The sequence below is a fragment of the Patella vulgata genome, chromosome 2 (assembly GCF_932274485.2).
Source record: "Patella vulgata chromosome 2, xgPatVulg1.2, whole genome shotgun sequence".
NCBI classification, from domain to species: Eukaryota; Metazoa; Mollusca; class Gastropoda; family Patellidae; genus Patella; species Patella vulgata.
In genome coordinates, this window is record NC_065880.2 from 92,089,612 (window position 1) to 92,107,165 (window position 17,554).

Below are 17,554 nucleotides of genomic sequence, written 5' to 3' on the forward strand. Positions count from 1 at the left end.
TTGGCTCAGAATAAAGTAATTTGAATGTAATTTTGAGCATATTCATTTTGCACTATCTATTTCCAAACTATCATAGCTCTTTATCTAAATCTTACATAGTGTGTCTTTAAATGGAGTAAACATAGCTCTTTATCTAAATCTTACATAGTGTGTCTTTAAAATGGAGTAAACATAGCTCTTTATCTAAATCTTACATAGTGTGTCTTTAAAATGGAGTAAACATAGCTCTTTATCTAAATCTTACATAGTGTGTCTTTAAATGGAGTAAACATAGCTCTTTATCTAAATCTTACATAGTGTGTCTTTAAATGGAGTAAACATAGCTCTTTATCTAAATCTTACATAGTGTGTCTTTAAATGGAGTAAACATAGCTCTTTATCTAAATCTTACATAGTGTGTCTTTAAAATGGAGTAAACATAGCTCTTTATCTAAATCTTACATAGTGTGTCTTTAAATGGAGTAAACATAGCTCTTTATCTAAATCTTACATAGTGTGTCTTTAAATGGAGTAAACATAGCTCTTTATCTAAATCTTACATAGTGTGTCTTTAAATGGAGTAAACATAGCTCTTTATCTAAATCTTACATAGTGTGTCTTTAAATGGAGTAAACATAGCTCTTTATCTAAATCTTACATAGTGTGTCTTTAAATGGAGTAAACATAGCTCTTTATCTAAATCTTACATAGTGTGTCTTTAAAATGGAGTAAACATAGCTCTTTATCTAAATCTTACATAGTGTGTCTTTAAATGGAGTAAACATAGCTCTTTATCTAAATCTTACATAGTGTGTCTTTAAATGGAGTAAACATAGCTCTTTATCTAAATCTTACATAGTGTGTCTTTAAATGGAGTAAACATAGCTCTTTATCTAAATCTTACATAGTGTGTCTTTAAATGGAGTAAACATAGCTCTTTATCTAAATCTTACATAGTGTGTCTTTAAAATGGAGTAAACATAGCTCTTTATCTAAATCTTACATAGTGTGTCTTTAAATGGAGTAAACATAGCTCTTTATCTAAATCTTACATAGTGTGTCTTTAAATGGAGTAAACATAGCTCTTTATCTAAATCTTACATAGTGTGTCTTTAAATGGAGTAAACATAGCTCTTTATCTAAATCTTACATAGTGTGTCTTTAAATGGAGTAAACATAGCTCTTTATCTAAATCTTACATAGTGTGTCTTTAAATGGAGTAAACATAGCTCTTTATCTAAATCTTACATAGTGTGTCTTTAAAATGGAGTAAACATAGCTCTTTATCTAAATCTTACATAGTGTGTCTTTAAATGGAGTAAACATAGCTCTTTATCTAAATCTTACATAGTGTGTCTTTAAATGGAGTAAACATAGCTCTTTATCTAAATCTTACATAGTGTGTCTTTAAATGGAGTAAACATAGCTCTTTATCTAAATCTTACATAGTGTGTCTTTAAATGGAGTAAACATAGCTCTTTATCTAAATCTTACATAGTGTGTCTTTAAATGGAGTAAACATAGCTCTTTATCTAAATCTTACATAGTGTGTCTTTAAAATGGAGTAAACACAATCTAATTAAAATACAGATCTATATTTCATTTTGTTTTTTATACTTTCGATGGCCTACACTACATGTAGATCTAATAAGTTAAAGTGGGAGTTCACGTTCTATGACGTCAGGTACCAAGCAAGTGACATTTGACCCGATAATGTCAGTCATTCGATTAACCAATTAGCGACCGTCATGCTTTTTTTGTTTTGATTTCTATCGCTGGTAATGTCTACCCACAGTTCCGCGCAAAAAAGGTCAAACGCTCGATTCGACAGACCATTTGATTGGCTGACCCCTCATTGCAAGCAGAACACGAGTTAAATACCAAGTCTTCCAGATCCAAATGTAGTAAAGACAAGTAAAAACGAAATTTTGAACTATAAAAAACCAAACGAAATAGGATCTGTGTTTTAATCAGACAGCCCATCGAAAGTATAAAAAAAACGGAACGAAATATAGATCTGTGTTTTAATCAGATTGGTTTTGGGCGCCATTTTTCATGAAAAAAGAAAAACATATCCTACAAGACAATGCAGAAGTAGTGATGGCTGATTCACAGACGAAAAAATAATAACGTGTAGAATGAACTAAGCAGTTTGGACAGTTCACATATTTCCCCAAACATAAATAATTAGAAATTACAATATTTTTTTTTTTTTTTAATTTAATATAAATTGTTTTATATACATTCATATTACATTACACCCATTGTCGCCTATTTTACGGTTCCAAAGAACAGACCTATACCCTCATTAAATCATTCGGCTACTCCATTAACTCCCCAAATAATAAAAAATAAAACATGTCATTATTTATACATTTTAGACCCAGGCCTTAGATGGCCGAATGGTTAGCGCATGCTGGCTGTATCATAAGGTCTGTCATTGAGTCAATTGGCGTGGTTTCGATTCCCCGGTTGTATGTGACAAGGGTTAGGGTCGCCTGTCCAACCTTGTGGGTTTTCCCTGGGTCATCGGGTTTCCTCCCACTGCTAAAGACCCCTTGACACAAGCGAATTATTGAAATAAAATTGAACCATGTTAGTCCCGAAATGACCTAGCTTGTGTCAATCGGACATTAGACTCATTTTCATCTATTAAAGATACATTATGTAAGATTGAGATAAAGAGCTGACCATTCTTGCTACAATATTCAAAAACAGATAATGCAAAATAAATATATTGAAAATTTCATTCAAATTACTTTATTTTGAGCGCAGTTAGCAATGGTTGTAGTTTTGACAAGATGTGCACATTGATCGTAACCACCATACTTGTCATTCGAGAGTTAGCCCCGCTTCTCCATTTTTAAATTAAATCATTAAATGTCCAACCGTTCGGATCTACTTAAAAATTGGAGCCATCCGATGCCATCGAGAGTTGATTATGGTCTTGTCATGTTAATAAAAGTCTTATTAATAATTTAGATAACATTTAAGGCCTAAAGAAAGACCTGCAATAGGCAGATTTAGTTCTTACATACTGCCCGATTACGGTTCCAAGGAACAGAGCTATATATGGTGAGTTTTTTGAGGGGAGTGATTTTTTCAATTTGTTGATTGAGGGGAGCTTTTTTCGGCTCTCCTTTAAAATACAAACAAAGACTAAAGAATAGAGCCATACCCTCTTTAAACCATTCAGCCACACTCCCCAAATAATATAAATAGACTCGACAGACAAAATTATCACCATGTCCCGTATCTTGTCAACCTAACTGAACTAAAATGAGATCGACTCATCACACATTTGCACTAATAGCCAGGAGAATTGCACCCAATGGATCGAAATAACCACCTCACTGTACTAACTTGACCTATGAGCACTGAACAGAGATTTGTTATTGTTCGTTTTTAACAGTTTACTGTAAACCAGACAGAGAGAGAATTGGAGCTTAAGGTCCATTGACACAAACCAGGTCATTCCCCCCCCCCCACACTTCTCCCAACACCGAACTAACTATAAACAATCTCTCATTTACTTAGATGAGCTGAAATGAAATTGACTTCTTCGTCTCACCATATATCAATTTGAAAACAATTGGTTGATTGTATGTGAGAGTATAATAGCCAATAAATGTAAAGAGGGAGAGAGAGAAATGGTGTTTAATGTCCACTCAACACAAACTAGGTCATTTCAGGACTAACACATGGTTCAATTTTATTTCAATAATTCGTTTGCATGTAAGGGTCTTTAGCAGTGGGAGGAAACCGGAGGACCCGGAGAAAACCCACGAGGTTGGACAGGCGACCCTACTCCTTGTCACGTACAACCAGGGATTCGAAGCCACGCCAGTCGACTCAATGACAGACTTTATGATACAGCACGCGCACGCTAACCATTCTGCCATCCAACCCCCCTTAAAAAAAAAAAAAAAATCTTACCAAAGGTTTTAAAGAATTTACGTGGGTTTTCCAATTTGGATCATCAAAATGCAACACACAAACATTCTGAAAAGAAAAAAACATTGAAATAAATCACACAGTCATGTTCTGATTATCTGTTTCACCATCGGTAAAGCCGGTCGTACACGAGCAAATTTTCTTTGACAAATGGAGATTTGTCAAATAAATTTGCTTGTGTACGAGAGGATATTTGACACATTTTCATTTGCCATATGAGATTTGACAAAAGCTGGCATGCATAGCTTTTCGTCAAATAAATGTGTCAAAGATTTGGAACTTATGCTCGTGTACGATAGGCCGTCAAATAAATTTGCCACAAATCTGCGCACGCATCTAAATCTATTGATTTCACTTTCATTTTTCGACGCAGGGGCAAATTCATTTGCTGGCTTCGTACACGGTCAAAGAAAATTTGAAGAGACCGTCAAAGAAATTTGTTAAATTTTCTTTGATCGTGTACAACCAGCTTTTTTCGATAAGTGACCTATTAATAGTCATGTTCTGACAGGAGCCACAGTGGCTAGGTGGTTAAGACGCTGGCTCGCTAGCCTGGAGGTCGGGTGTTCGATCCCTGCATTGGCTGAGAAAGTTCTACCAGATTTTCCGGCGTGGTTCTCCCTTGTCAGTGGTGCCTTCGGATGACACGAAAAACCGAGATCCCGTGTATACATTGGAATGCACGTAAAAGATCCCTTCGCAGTTGGAATTCGATATAAGAGTAGGCGATAGTGCCGCTGCCCTGGCAAAATTTCCCTCATAGCACACTGTATGGCGTATGCCTGTCTTCATTAGCCCAGTATAGGAGCAGAACAGTAGGACGGTAAACCCCATTTCATTTCATTTCTGTTTCTCCACTGGTAATTAGTCGATAACCGGCCTATCAATAATCATGTTCAGATTATCCATTTTCCCACTGGTAATTGGTCGATAAGCGGCTTATCAATAGAAATTGCTATCAGTAACATTTTGCTTTTTTGTCAATATTGGAATCCCCAATATCTGTTCAAAATGACTCATTAAATAAATAAAATTGAAATAAATTCAGTAATATGTGGGGTTGGAGCGTGACAACGACATGCGAGGGGCGGCCATATACACATACATACACACTTTGATTTTATTTATATAAATAGAAAAACTTTTGCAGTTATTTACTTCTAAATGAGAGAGAGAGAGAGAAATGGGGTTTAAGGTCCACTTGACACAAACTAGGTCATTTCGGGACTAACATATGGTTTAATTTTATTTCAATAATTCATCTGCGCGTAGGGGTCTTTAGCAGTGAGAGGAAACCGGAGGACCCAGAGGTTTAGAAATGAAATTAGAAATGAAATGAAATGGCATTTTATGGCATGTCAGCTCCAACCGGGCTATATTGCGCTAAACATATCACAGAAAAATTATATGCATAAATAAAAACAATATCACAGAAGTAACTAAAATTAAATAAAGATAGGTTGCCAGGCAACAAAACATACGCCCACAGCAGCTAAATCGTCCGGGCAGTCAACAAGAGTTGTCGCATATTTTTACTTTTTTCGGTAATGAAACATTATACACTAAAATCTGATTAAGAGCAACAACTCAGAAAACCATTAGAATTTGTTTGGTTTTTATAAAGTTCTGCCCCATGCTAACGTTTTGTATACAAAACTTTTAATACTGTATCATGGATTTAGCTGTTCCAAGTCATAAAAATTCATTGAAAATCAATATACTTGTTCGTCTCAAGATCATAAAATCTGTGTATGAAAACGGAAGTCAATCGGATATTAACTTTGGCCTCTAGAGCGTCCACAAGGGCCATAACTTTGGCAGTAATTATCAGAAATCTTTGAAAATCAATAGGATTCTTCGCCTTGTGACCTCAAACACTGTTTATCATGGATTTAGCTGTTCAAGTCATAAAGATTCATTGAAAATCAATATACTTGTTCGTCTCAAGACCTTAAACACTGTGTATAAATTTAAAGTCAATCAGATATTAACTTTAGCCATAAGAGCATCCACAAGGTTTTTTGAAGTGATCAAGGGCCATAACTCTGGCAGTAATTATCGAAAATCACTGAAAATGAATAGACTTCTTCGTCTCATGACCTTAAACACTGTGTATAAATTTAAAGTCAATCGGATATTAACTTTAGACTCTAGAGCGTCCACAAGATTTTTCAAAGTGATCAAGGGCCATAACTCTGGCAGTAATTATCGAAAATCACTGAAAATGAATAGACTTCTTAGTCTCATGACCTTAAACACTGTGTATAAATTTAAAGTCAATCGGATATTAACTTTAGACTCTAGAGCGTCCACAAGATTTTTCAAAGTGATCAAGGGCCATAACTCTGGCAGTAATTATCGAAAATCACTGAAAATGAATAGACTTCTTCGTCTCATGACCTTAAACACTGTGTATAAATTTAAAGTCAATCGGATATTAACTTTAGACTCTAGAGCGTCCAAAAGATATTTTGAAGTGATCAAGGGCCATAACTCTGGCAGTAATTATCGGAAATCGCTGAAAATCAATAGGCTTCTACGTCTCATGGCCTTAAACACTGTATATAAATTTAAAGACGGACAGGGGCGACAACAATATACGACCACATTTCAATGTGGGCGTATAAAAATAAATCCTGTCTCTTTTAAAAATTCTAACACTTTATTAAATAAACCTGGCTGGGCAAACAGATTATGCAAAGTCTGGCAACGGTAGTATGTTTTTCTTATATCACTGAGATACTCGCACTCAATCAAAATGTGCTTAACTGTCAAAGGAACATGACAGTGTTCACATTCTGGTTAAGGCTCTGGCTTTAAAATGAAAATGTGAGTTAAAAAGTATGACAAATGCGAGAGAGAGAGAGAGAGAGAGAGAGAGGCAAAACAATTTCATCCCTCCTATTAATTCTATAGGAGTTGCACCAGTCGTCCCTGCAAGATCCCAAGACAGTTGCCAGCGGCCATATATAAAAGAATTAATAGGGAATTTAAATCGGTCATAAAGTCTGTCAGCAGCCTTGGGGCCCCATTGTGGTGAAGAATATGTGAAACTAGTTTGATTGACTTTTCCTGCATCCTACTCATAAATCCTTTTTCTCCTAGAAAATAAGTAAAAAAAATATGTAAAGTTTTCTATTTTCAATTCAGGCCAATCTGTCACTAACGGCATGTGAAATTGCAGATCTGTAGAGATCGAGCATGGGACCTTCAGGCTAGCGAGCTAATGTCTTACTCACTGAGCCACTGCGTATTGATAACTCTAATAATCTATCAATGTATTATTTCATCCATTCATATCTTGTTACTGTCTGTTATTCATAACTTGTTACTGTTTGTTATTTATTTTATGATATCACATATTTCATTCATTCATAACTTGTAATATATTTTATGATACCTGCAAATATTTTATTTCATTCATATCACTTTAAATCTTGTTACTATCTATTTTGTTAAAGATTCATTATGGGAGATTAGATGAATGTGGACGTATAAAAACTAGATAATGTAACGGTAATTTGCTGAAAACTATTCCTGATTTCCCTTCAAATTAAACTGATCCCCTCCCAAAAAAACTATTCCCGTTTTCCCTTAAAAATAAACTAATCCAAAAATACATGACTATTGTAAAATAAAACAAATACAAATGGAAGATACTACTATTACAGAAGGGTGGTTAAGACAATATATTATTTTCAATGGGGAAATACAAAGCAAATGTTTTATGTACATCTGACAGTATTTAATATAGTTACTAATTTATTCTAAATTATGCTGTCAACACAATTATTTCTTATAAAGATCGGTTGCCAAGCAATGAAACATATACCAACAGAAGTTAAGTCATCCCAGCAGTCCACAAGATTTGTCACATATACCATCCATTCAGCGTCTCGCAATTCAATATGCGAATCGTGAGAATGTATGGACATGTTAACAGTTGTATACAGAGTCAGTTAAAAGCTTGTTTAAATAAATGTGTTTTAAATTGTTTTTTAAAAGAATATAAAGATGTAAAACATCTTAAACTAAATGATAGATTATTCCCTAAAACAGGTGCTTGAAATCTAAAAGAGCGTTGACAATTAGAGACTAGTTGAACAGTTTTAGGCTTTAAAAGTAGTTTATCTGATGTACGTAATGTTTGGCCAGGTGTATAAATGTCTAAAATATCTAAGAGGTAAACAGGAGGTAAATTATTTAAACATACAATTCGATATTTAACAGGTAACCAACGTAAATAATAAAGATAGGTTGCCAGGCAACGAAACATACGCCCACAGCAGCTATATCGTCCGGGCAGTCAACATTAAAATCTGATTAAGAGTAACAACTCATTAAGTAATTATCAGAAAACCATTAGAATTTGTTCGGTTTTTATAAAGTTCTGCGCCATGCTAACGTTTAGCATACGAAACTTTTAACATCATGGATTTAGCTGTTCAAGTCATAAAGATTCATTGAAAATCAATATACTTGTTCGTCTCAAGACCTTAAACACTGTGTATAAATTTAAAGTCAATCGGATATTAACTTTACCCTCTAGAGAGTCCACAAGATTTTTTGAAGTGATCAAGGGCCATAACTCTGGCAGTAATTACCGGAAATCGCTGAAAATCAATAGGCTTCTTCATCTCATGACCTTAAACACTGTGTATAAATTTAAAGTCAATCGGATATTAACTTTAGCCTCAAGAGCGTCCACAAGATTTTTTGAAGTGATCAAGGGCCATAACTCTGGCAGTTATTATCGGAAAACGCTGAAAATCAATAGGCTTCTTCGTCTCATGGCCTTAAACACTGTATATAAATTTAAAGTCAATCGGATATTAACTTCAGCCTCTAGAGCATCCACAAGCAATTGTGGACGCCGGACGGACGGACGGGAATATACGACCACATTTCAATGTGGGCGTATAAAAAGCTGGAGTTATGTTGTTACATTTCTTTGTTAGTCCCAAATGACCTAGTTTGTGCTAAATTTCTCTATCTCTTGGGTCCTTAAAAAGTATCCTTGCACTCTTAGAATGCATAAAAGTTCACCACAGAACAGGTAAAAGTACACTTGACTTCATATTTGGCACTCTATCCGATGTACTGGCATTTAAAGTGTGTTTAGAATTTCAGCAGATGAAAATTGTTTATTTGTTGTGAAAAACGTCTAATGGCATGAAAAACGATGAAGGAATTAATTAAAGGAAATTTATATTTAGTTGTACAAACAATGAAATCAATGAATAACCCACAAATTATCACTGTGTGAACATCAGTATGGAAGAGTCCATTCATAAATCACAGTCAGAAAAACTACTAAATGGATCAAACCAAAATCCTGATCAAGATTGGGAGGAAGAGATTTTCATAAATTGACACAGATATTGTAGTATAGATAGAGTCTGTTCCGGCTCGGCTCGGCTGGTTATATCGGTGATTACTTACACTATAAAATGAACTCTTCCAATAGATGGACTGGGCCAGCACCTAAGTAGGAGGAAAGGTAGAGTAGAGTAGTTTGACTGTAACATTAGGTCATCCGAGGCCAAATGAGGACATTGATCCTTGGTGTAGTAGGTCACCTTACTTACATCAGGTACATACAGGGCATCTGACGACTATAACCTATCACCTTCCCTATAATAGTTGGTCAATCCTAGACCACAGTCACAATCAATGTAGTATTACTACAGACTGGCCTCCCACCGATTTACAAGTTAGAGTAAGGGAATATAGGTTAATATAGTCATTTGAATGTTGAGTTCATTCATTAACCCATTCATTTCATTCATACATTTATTACCAAATCAATTCATAACATACAATAAAAGTAAAACACATTTTTCGTAATTTTTATTATTTCATAAAATATTTGTCTGGGGTTTATTATTTTATTATTTGAATATAAGGATAGGTTGCCAGGCAACAAATAGGTCACCCAAAAGCTGTCCTTGTTAGGCTCTCTGTCCTGCACTGCTGACAAGAGGAAACCATGCCAGAATGCCTTGATGAACTTTCTCGGCTGGGAGCAAACCCGCAACCTGAGGTACAGCTCTTGATCTGCGGTTTCCTTTTATCAGTGGTGCAGGACAAAGGGTCTGGCAAGGGCAATGTCTAGTCCCTCGGTGACACCGCAAACTTAGGTCAAATTAACAGTTACAATTTGATGTACAAGTCAGACGGGCGGGCGTGCGTATGCAGAAACTAGGTCGTTAATCCCCATTTCATTTTTTGTGAACAAGGAGACGATTAACCCTGAGTAACAATGAAATACACATTTATAAAAAAATCAATGCCATTAAAATACAGACAGCTAATTACACAATCTAATGTCAGTCTGATCTCTGTGTTTCATAATGACCTAACAGAGTATGAAGGACAATGCCCTAGATCTAATTTCTTGTCGGCTAGACAACCCATGAATAAACTATTGTTAGATTATTATGTCACATCAACCAATGTCAAATAGGTTGCCAGGCAACAAAATATTGAAACTTTCTCAAATTCAAACCAAAGAAAGAAAGTGATAAATGGGGTTTAATGTCCACTCGACACAGATTAGGTGATTTCAGGACTAACACATGGTTCAATTTTATTTCAATAATTCACTTGTGCTAGGGAAAAGAGAGAGAGAGAGGGTTTAACACCAACTCAACACAAACCACGTCATTTTGGGACTAACATATAGTTGAATTTTATTTCAATCATTTGTAGGGAGAAAATGGAGGTTAGACAGGCGACCTAATTCCATTTCATGTACAAGCAGGGAACCAAAACATTGTCATTCGATTCAATGACAGAGCTTATGATCTAAAGAGCATACATTTAACCATTTGGCCACTTAACCACCGGGACTAACATATGATTCAATTTTATTTCAATAATTCACTGAACGTAGGGGTCTTTAACAGTGGGAGGAACTTGAGATAATCCAAGAGATTGGACAGGTGACTCTATTCCTACTCAAGTAAAAGCAGGGAATCAAAACCCTGTCAGTTGACTCAATGCTCCACCCAATCTACTATAGGGAAAACAAACTGCTTATTCAACGAAAAGAACAAAGGAAGATTTCCCGTCCATGTTACAATTTGAATTAGACTAGTCTGTCCTCCACTGACAAGGGGAAACCAAATCATGCCAGAAAATCTTCTGCTTATTCAAGAAAAAGAACAAAGGAAGATTTCCAGTCCATGTCATAAATATATGTAGGTGTAAGTAAGCCACAATAAGCATCAAGTCCTCGTGAACTTCCTAGTACAGTACAAGTCAACCGCTAGCAGTACACATACAATCATAGTCAGTGCAATCATCTATCAACAGGACATTCACACTATGGTTTAGGGCAACGTGGTCTATTGAAGCATAGTGACATTATTAGACATACACAAACATCTACATGTATTTATTATTTATATGTTAAAATAATTAAACAGACATGGAGAAATTATTTTATTGATTTTTAAGTTAAACAGCAGCAAAAAATCTATCAAGGGATGAAATTTAATACCGGTAATATAAAAATTCATATCGTGCTATAATGTATGTAACATACAATGCTCTAAGTCCTAAGGTGGGGGGAAATGTTTTGCCCCTCCCCCTCCCCCGGCCCGCCCCCCCCCCCCAAACTGTAGACTGTTTCCGCCCACTAAAAATATCACTGCCCCTCAGCAGTCAGCAAGCTGACTACGGACCTGGCACACTGCATCATAAGGTCTGTCATTGAGTCAACTGGCATGGTTTCAATTCCCCGGTTGTACGTGACAAGTTGTATGTGACAAGGAGTAGGGTTGCCTGTCCAACCTTGTAGGTTTTCTCTGGGTCCTCCGGCTTCCTCCCACTGCTAAAGACCCCTACGTGCATACGAATTATTGAAATAGAATTGAACCATGTGTTAGTCCCGAAATGACCTAGTTTGTACAAAGTGGGTGTTAAACCCCGACCGATGGCAGGACTGTATAGTCATTTGGAAGGGACGGAAAACAGAGGTATATAAAAGATCCCTTGGCAATTGGATTTCCATATAAGAGTAGGTCATAGCGCCGCTGTCCGGGCAAAATTTCCCTCATAGCACACTGTATGGTGTATGCCCGTCTTTATCAGCCCAGTCGGAGCAGAACAGTAGGATGTTAAACCCCATTTCGAGTCGGAGCAAAACAGTGGGATTGTTAACCCATTTCATTTCATTTTGTAAATGATAACCACACATATTAAACACTGATGAAACACTCTAACATTCAGCACTAACCCATACATTCCCGCGTACAAACTGGGTGATTTGATGATATATTTGGATTAAAAATATATTCAAACTAATTAATTCATCATAATTTTGCTTCAAATCCTTCTCAAAACATTGTAATTGCCAAGGAATACCCTGCTATAAAAATCGATCAAAAGAGGTCATGTGTGTGTCACGTGACTTACCTCTCTCGGTACCTATAGCAACGGGGGCTAAGTCAGAGGAGAATTGAATGTATACACAAGACGATGTTGTCTTTAATCGCTGACTATTTATTACAAATACCGAATCCTAATTAAATTCTCAGATTATCCACTGCCCGCATCTTTTTCCGTGATTTTTATATCAGAAAGTGTTGTACATCTAACTCTTCATAAAGTTTATCAACATGTACACCAAGCGCTCAATCTTCGCGTATGACCTTCGACCTCACGCGTGTAGGTCTAATCGCTAGGCTGTCGATTAGGGAACCCTTACATTTTTGTCCTGTATACTCTCCATGAGTGTTTTTCAGGGAATCCAGTATTATTCGAGTAAGATTGGATATCTCTACTTTCCATAAATACCAAAATTGCCATACTTTTATTGGAAATAACAACCCGATAAATATATACTTTTCTGGGAACCTATCTTTAAAGGGACTATCCCGATTTGAACAGAGTCTCAAAAATAAAAGTCTGGGTTCGTATGAAATTTAAGCGCCAAAATATAGAGGAATGGTGTATTTACTTTGTCTCAAAAATTCAGCTCAAAATATTGAGTTGTTTGGAAGTGAACGTCAAAAATGCTTATCCGGACACGTAACCCTTTTAAGATGTCTGGTCAATTTTTTCGTTGGGTGACTTGATAATCTATCGCCGTTCCTTTAGAGGTTTATACAGTGAATGACCCATGTGCCGTACTGGATAACGAAAGGTAAATTTCTCCTACACATTGTTTTTATAAAATAAAAGTCTGGTTTTATCCAGACACCGCATAATACAGCTTGGGACACCGGTCTCCATGCCAGATGAAGACTGACGGGTGTAAGTTGTTTAAAAACATATCACAAATGTTGAATTAGTTGCTCAGCGCTTGGGTACGGGATTTTAACACAAAATTAAGCAGTTTTATTCTCCAAAATATTATCGGGATTGGCCCTTTAATGATTGTGCTATTTTTATCAAACAAACAAAAATTTCCATTAGTAGAAAACAAAATGGGCAAAGGGAAGTAACTTGCATTTTGTTGCAACTAAAATTGCCGAATTTTTGTTGTAAACTTTGTCAAAATATTGTAACTGATTGCTTGTTGGTCTTCCTGCAAAAAGCTTATACCCTCTCATTCAGAATAAATCTGCCCGTATCATTTCACTAACACCTTATCGTTTCTTCTCAATTGGACAAAAATTGTCGACTCTAGAGGGTCTACAATCTTGGTATATGTATTACATGCTTTGCGATTATTCGCATAAAGGGGATTTTAATTTTCACGAAATTCAAACTCATCTGCGATTGTTATGTAATGAACACTTATCTGAAAGGTTTTTAAAATCTTATTAAAATTGTTTCCTCCAGAGTGTCCACAAGCTAAAACCTCTATCTTTTTACAATGAGGGTCGACAAACTAAAAATGTTATTTTTCTTACAATAACAGACAATAGTCCATGAGGTTTGGGACACACAAATGGACAAAGACAACATGAATTGTGGGCATATAAAAATAGATAATTTAAAGGAATATATTGAAAAACTCTGTCAAATCAGTTTATTCTGAGCGAAATAATGAGTGTCATAAGTTTGACAAGATAGTCTTGATTGTAAAGTACCATTACTACGATAATAAACGAAGTCTTGTTTATCCATTTTATTTTTAAATTATTAAATGGCAAACATGTTCTAATCCATTTAATATATATGTCATCCGATGCCCTCGAGAGTTGATTATGGTTCTGTCATGTGACTAAATGTCTAAATTATGTAACATTTTGAGCTAGAAAAAAAGGCCTGCAATTGTAATAATATTGCTAGAATTTTTGCTCTTGAAATTAATGATGGCAGTATATTTCATTAACTAGAGACAAATTCTAGACGATCACAAGGCTACAGAAATATGTAGTAAGAAAAGATGCATGGGTTCTACGTAGGATGTGGCGACCGGTTCCCCTTACCCGCACTCCACGTCAGACAAAAGACCTATGGTGCTACACAATGGGCATCTTTAAATATAGCTCTAGTATAATGCATCTTTAATGGAATCTCTCATTTTCCTTTAATCAGGACACCAGCCTAACAATGTTAAGGAAATATTTCCTTTTTCATTGATTGTAATTTTATGGAAATCTTTCCTTTTTCATTGATTGTAATTTTAGGGAAATCTTTCGTTTTTCATGGATTGTAATTTTAGGGAAATCTTTCCTTTTTCATTGATTGTAATTTTATGGAAATCTTTCCTTTTTCATAGATTGTAATTTTATGGAAATCTTTTTTTCATGGATTGTAATTTTATGGAAATCTTTCCTTTTTATAGATTGTAATTTTATGGAAATCTTTCATTTTTCATGGATTGTAATTTGAGGGAAATATTTCATTTTTCATGGATTGTAATTTTATGGAAATCTTTCATTTTTCATGGATTGTAATTTTATGGAAATCTTTCATTTTACATGGATTGTCTCCCTTGTAATTTTGTTTTCACTTTGAGTAAAGACTGTGTTACAGAGAACACATGACTGTACAGCACAGTAGACGATTTTGGCTTCCCCCAGTGGAATCCATGGACTCAATTTCATAATACTTTTATGGTTAGTGCGTCTTGTCCGCAGATTTTGTTTTCTGGTTTTCTGATTGTTTGTATATTGTGAATCTCCTGCATTTACTATTTGTGGAATCGACAGAACATGAATTCTCCGCATCGGAGATCATGCACAAGTTTAAAAAACTTAAGAGTAGCCCTTTCCATACATATTGTTATAAACATTACAATTTTAGACAAGATAACATTTAATTTAAATGTTTGTATTAGCTTATAAATAATATATATAAATAAATCGTAATAACTTTGAATATAACAGTGTGAAAAGAATCAACAATTTGCAAACATTATATTCATTATGATTCATATTGAAGTTGAGTATGATTGGACAATAGATATAAAGTTATATAGTTGGGCTTATGAGTAAGGCTGGGAATCGATATGAAATTTCAATATCGATTATCGGCAAGAATTTGTCAGCGATTATCGATAATAATCGATTATCATTCTTCCGGAAAAACCGAACTTTACCGACCTGTTATTTGTGTTGATCGAGTTACAGTAGTGTTATTATCCTAGTCTAATACTGTGCCGATGTACGTAAAAAAATCAATTAATGTAAAATAATTAGTTGCTAAATGTAGGATTAACTTGAGTATTATTCTAAGTTTTGTTCTTGATTCATTTGAACCTTTTTTTTATTCCAATATCTCCGATAAATACAAAGACAATACATGGTTTCTCTTTGCAAGTTATAGAATAAAAAAAAAGAAGGCGTCTATTGATTGGACAATAAAAAAATAATTACCGGCTTTCAAAGTAGAATTTTTATGATTGGTTAATTTTGACGAAAACCAAAGTAGAATTCTTCCAAGAAATTACGAGAGATATAGATATTTTCCCGGGAAGTCAAAAACGTGTTTTGTATGGGCTGTATCTGACATGATTTAGTAATAAAAGCTGAGTTGATCATTAATAATACAATTAGTTTTATCGTGAAAGCAGACAATTTCTCTACAAATCAATCAAGAGCAAAGAAGGGAGATAATTCTAATTTTACTATATCACGTGCGATCGTCATTGTTCACAAAGTGCGTGACCTATTTTAGTTTCAACTAGTAATAACAACAAAAACAACGAAAATATTAAAATAATGTATTTAATCTTAAAGTTTAGTTTTTTTACAATCATATATATTTAAAATGTGCTAGTTTGTAAGCAGAGGGGGAAAATAGTTGTTGTGTTGACGTTGTGTATTCGTTCATTTGTCTGCATGCCAGAGTACTACTGCAAGTTCAGTCATGTGAAAGTGACCGTAACTTGCCGTCAGAAGGTAAATATACCGATAATCAATATTTGAATTTCAATATCGATTATCGCATCGCTAAATAACTTCTACCGATCATCGATTATATCGATATTTTTGCACAGCCTTACTTATGAGTGAAATATTTATAAAAAGAGTAAGGAAATATAATAATTTTCATTTAAACCTTTAATAAACTTTTAATGTATAAATGAAATGAAATGAAATGAGGTTTAACGTCCTAATGTTCTGCTCCGACTGGGCTAATGAAGATGGACATACGCCATACAGTGTGCGATGAGGGAAATTTTGCCCTGACAATGGCATTACAGACTACTCTTATATCGAATTCCAACTGCCAAAGAATCTTTTACAAGTATTCCAATGTGTACACAGGACGTTGGTTTTCTCTACCATCCAAACAACTAAACAGCTGTCCTTGTCAGGCCCTCCGTCTTGCACCACTGAGAAGGGGAAACCACGTCGGAAAATCTTGATGAACTTTCTCGACCAACACCGGGAGCGAACCTGCAACCTTCATGCTAGCCAGCCAGTGTCTTACCCACTTAGCCACTGTGGCTCCCACTGGGCTAATGAAGATGGGCAAATGACATACAGTGTGCTACTCTTATTATGAAGTCCAACTGTCAAGGATTCTTGTACGTGCGTGCCAATGTGTACACTAGACCAGTGATGGGATTTTGCCCGTATATTCCAGACATGTCCGACGCTATTTTCCAAACGTCCTAAATTGTCCGACCAGGAATATGCCCAATCGGACATCAAGACATGGTAAATAATATTCAAAATTCCAAAATTAATATAGTGTACTGAGTGCATAACTACCACTCAACCAGATTATCGTTGATAATAGGCTGGATTGATTAGGTAATTAAGTGATCAACGTATTTATCGTTTTATGCCATCTATACACCTACCTTGATTTACTACTTAATCTACCTTGATTGGCTGACTTAATTCTTTGTCGGACAATTCATCAATTCAATCCTGAACAGAAGTCATTGCTTCTCCTTTGTCGAACTATATATCAATCCAATAAACTTAATCTATGTGATTAACCCGTGATTTCTCTATTGTCTCACGTTTTAATCTCCTTGATGTCGGCCGTAGACATTAGTAGTTATATTTCATATATCCTAATAGTATATAACACCCTAAATCAATATACATTGTGTCCGATAACTTGTCTGTGATATTTCTTCAGTGGAAGCCGAAGTTAAATAAAGCTATTTCACACACACGCAAAATGAAAGTAGAAATCTCGCAAGACACGTGGAATTAAGAGGTGTAAATGTGCCGAATGTAATACGTCTGATGTCAGCAGA

At 35.2% G+C, this 17,554-nt stretch overlaps 1 protein-coding gene across 4 annotated transcripts in view; it reads right to left on the reverse strand.

Moving 5' to 3' along the window:
* The window catches only part of LOC126810114 (transmembrane protein 94), a 51,850-nt gene that overhangs the window by 24,074 nt on the left and 10,222 nt on the right, over positions 1 to 17,554 (reverse strand). For 3 of the 4 annotated variants that reach the window (XM_056098817.1, XM_056098819.1, XM_056098818.1), the window contains exon 12: positions 3,916 to 3,981. In XM_056098817.1, the coding sequence (XP_055954792.1) occupies positions 3,916 to 3,981 (66 nt within the window). Of the gene's footprint in view, positions 1 to 3,915; positions 4,186 to 17,554 lie in introns of those variants that run through there. The other variant, XM_056098820.1, reaches the window with a different exon arrangement.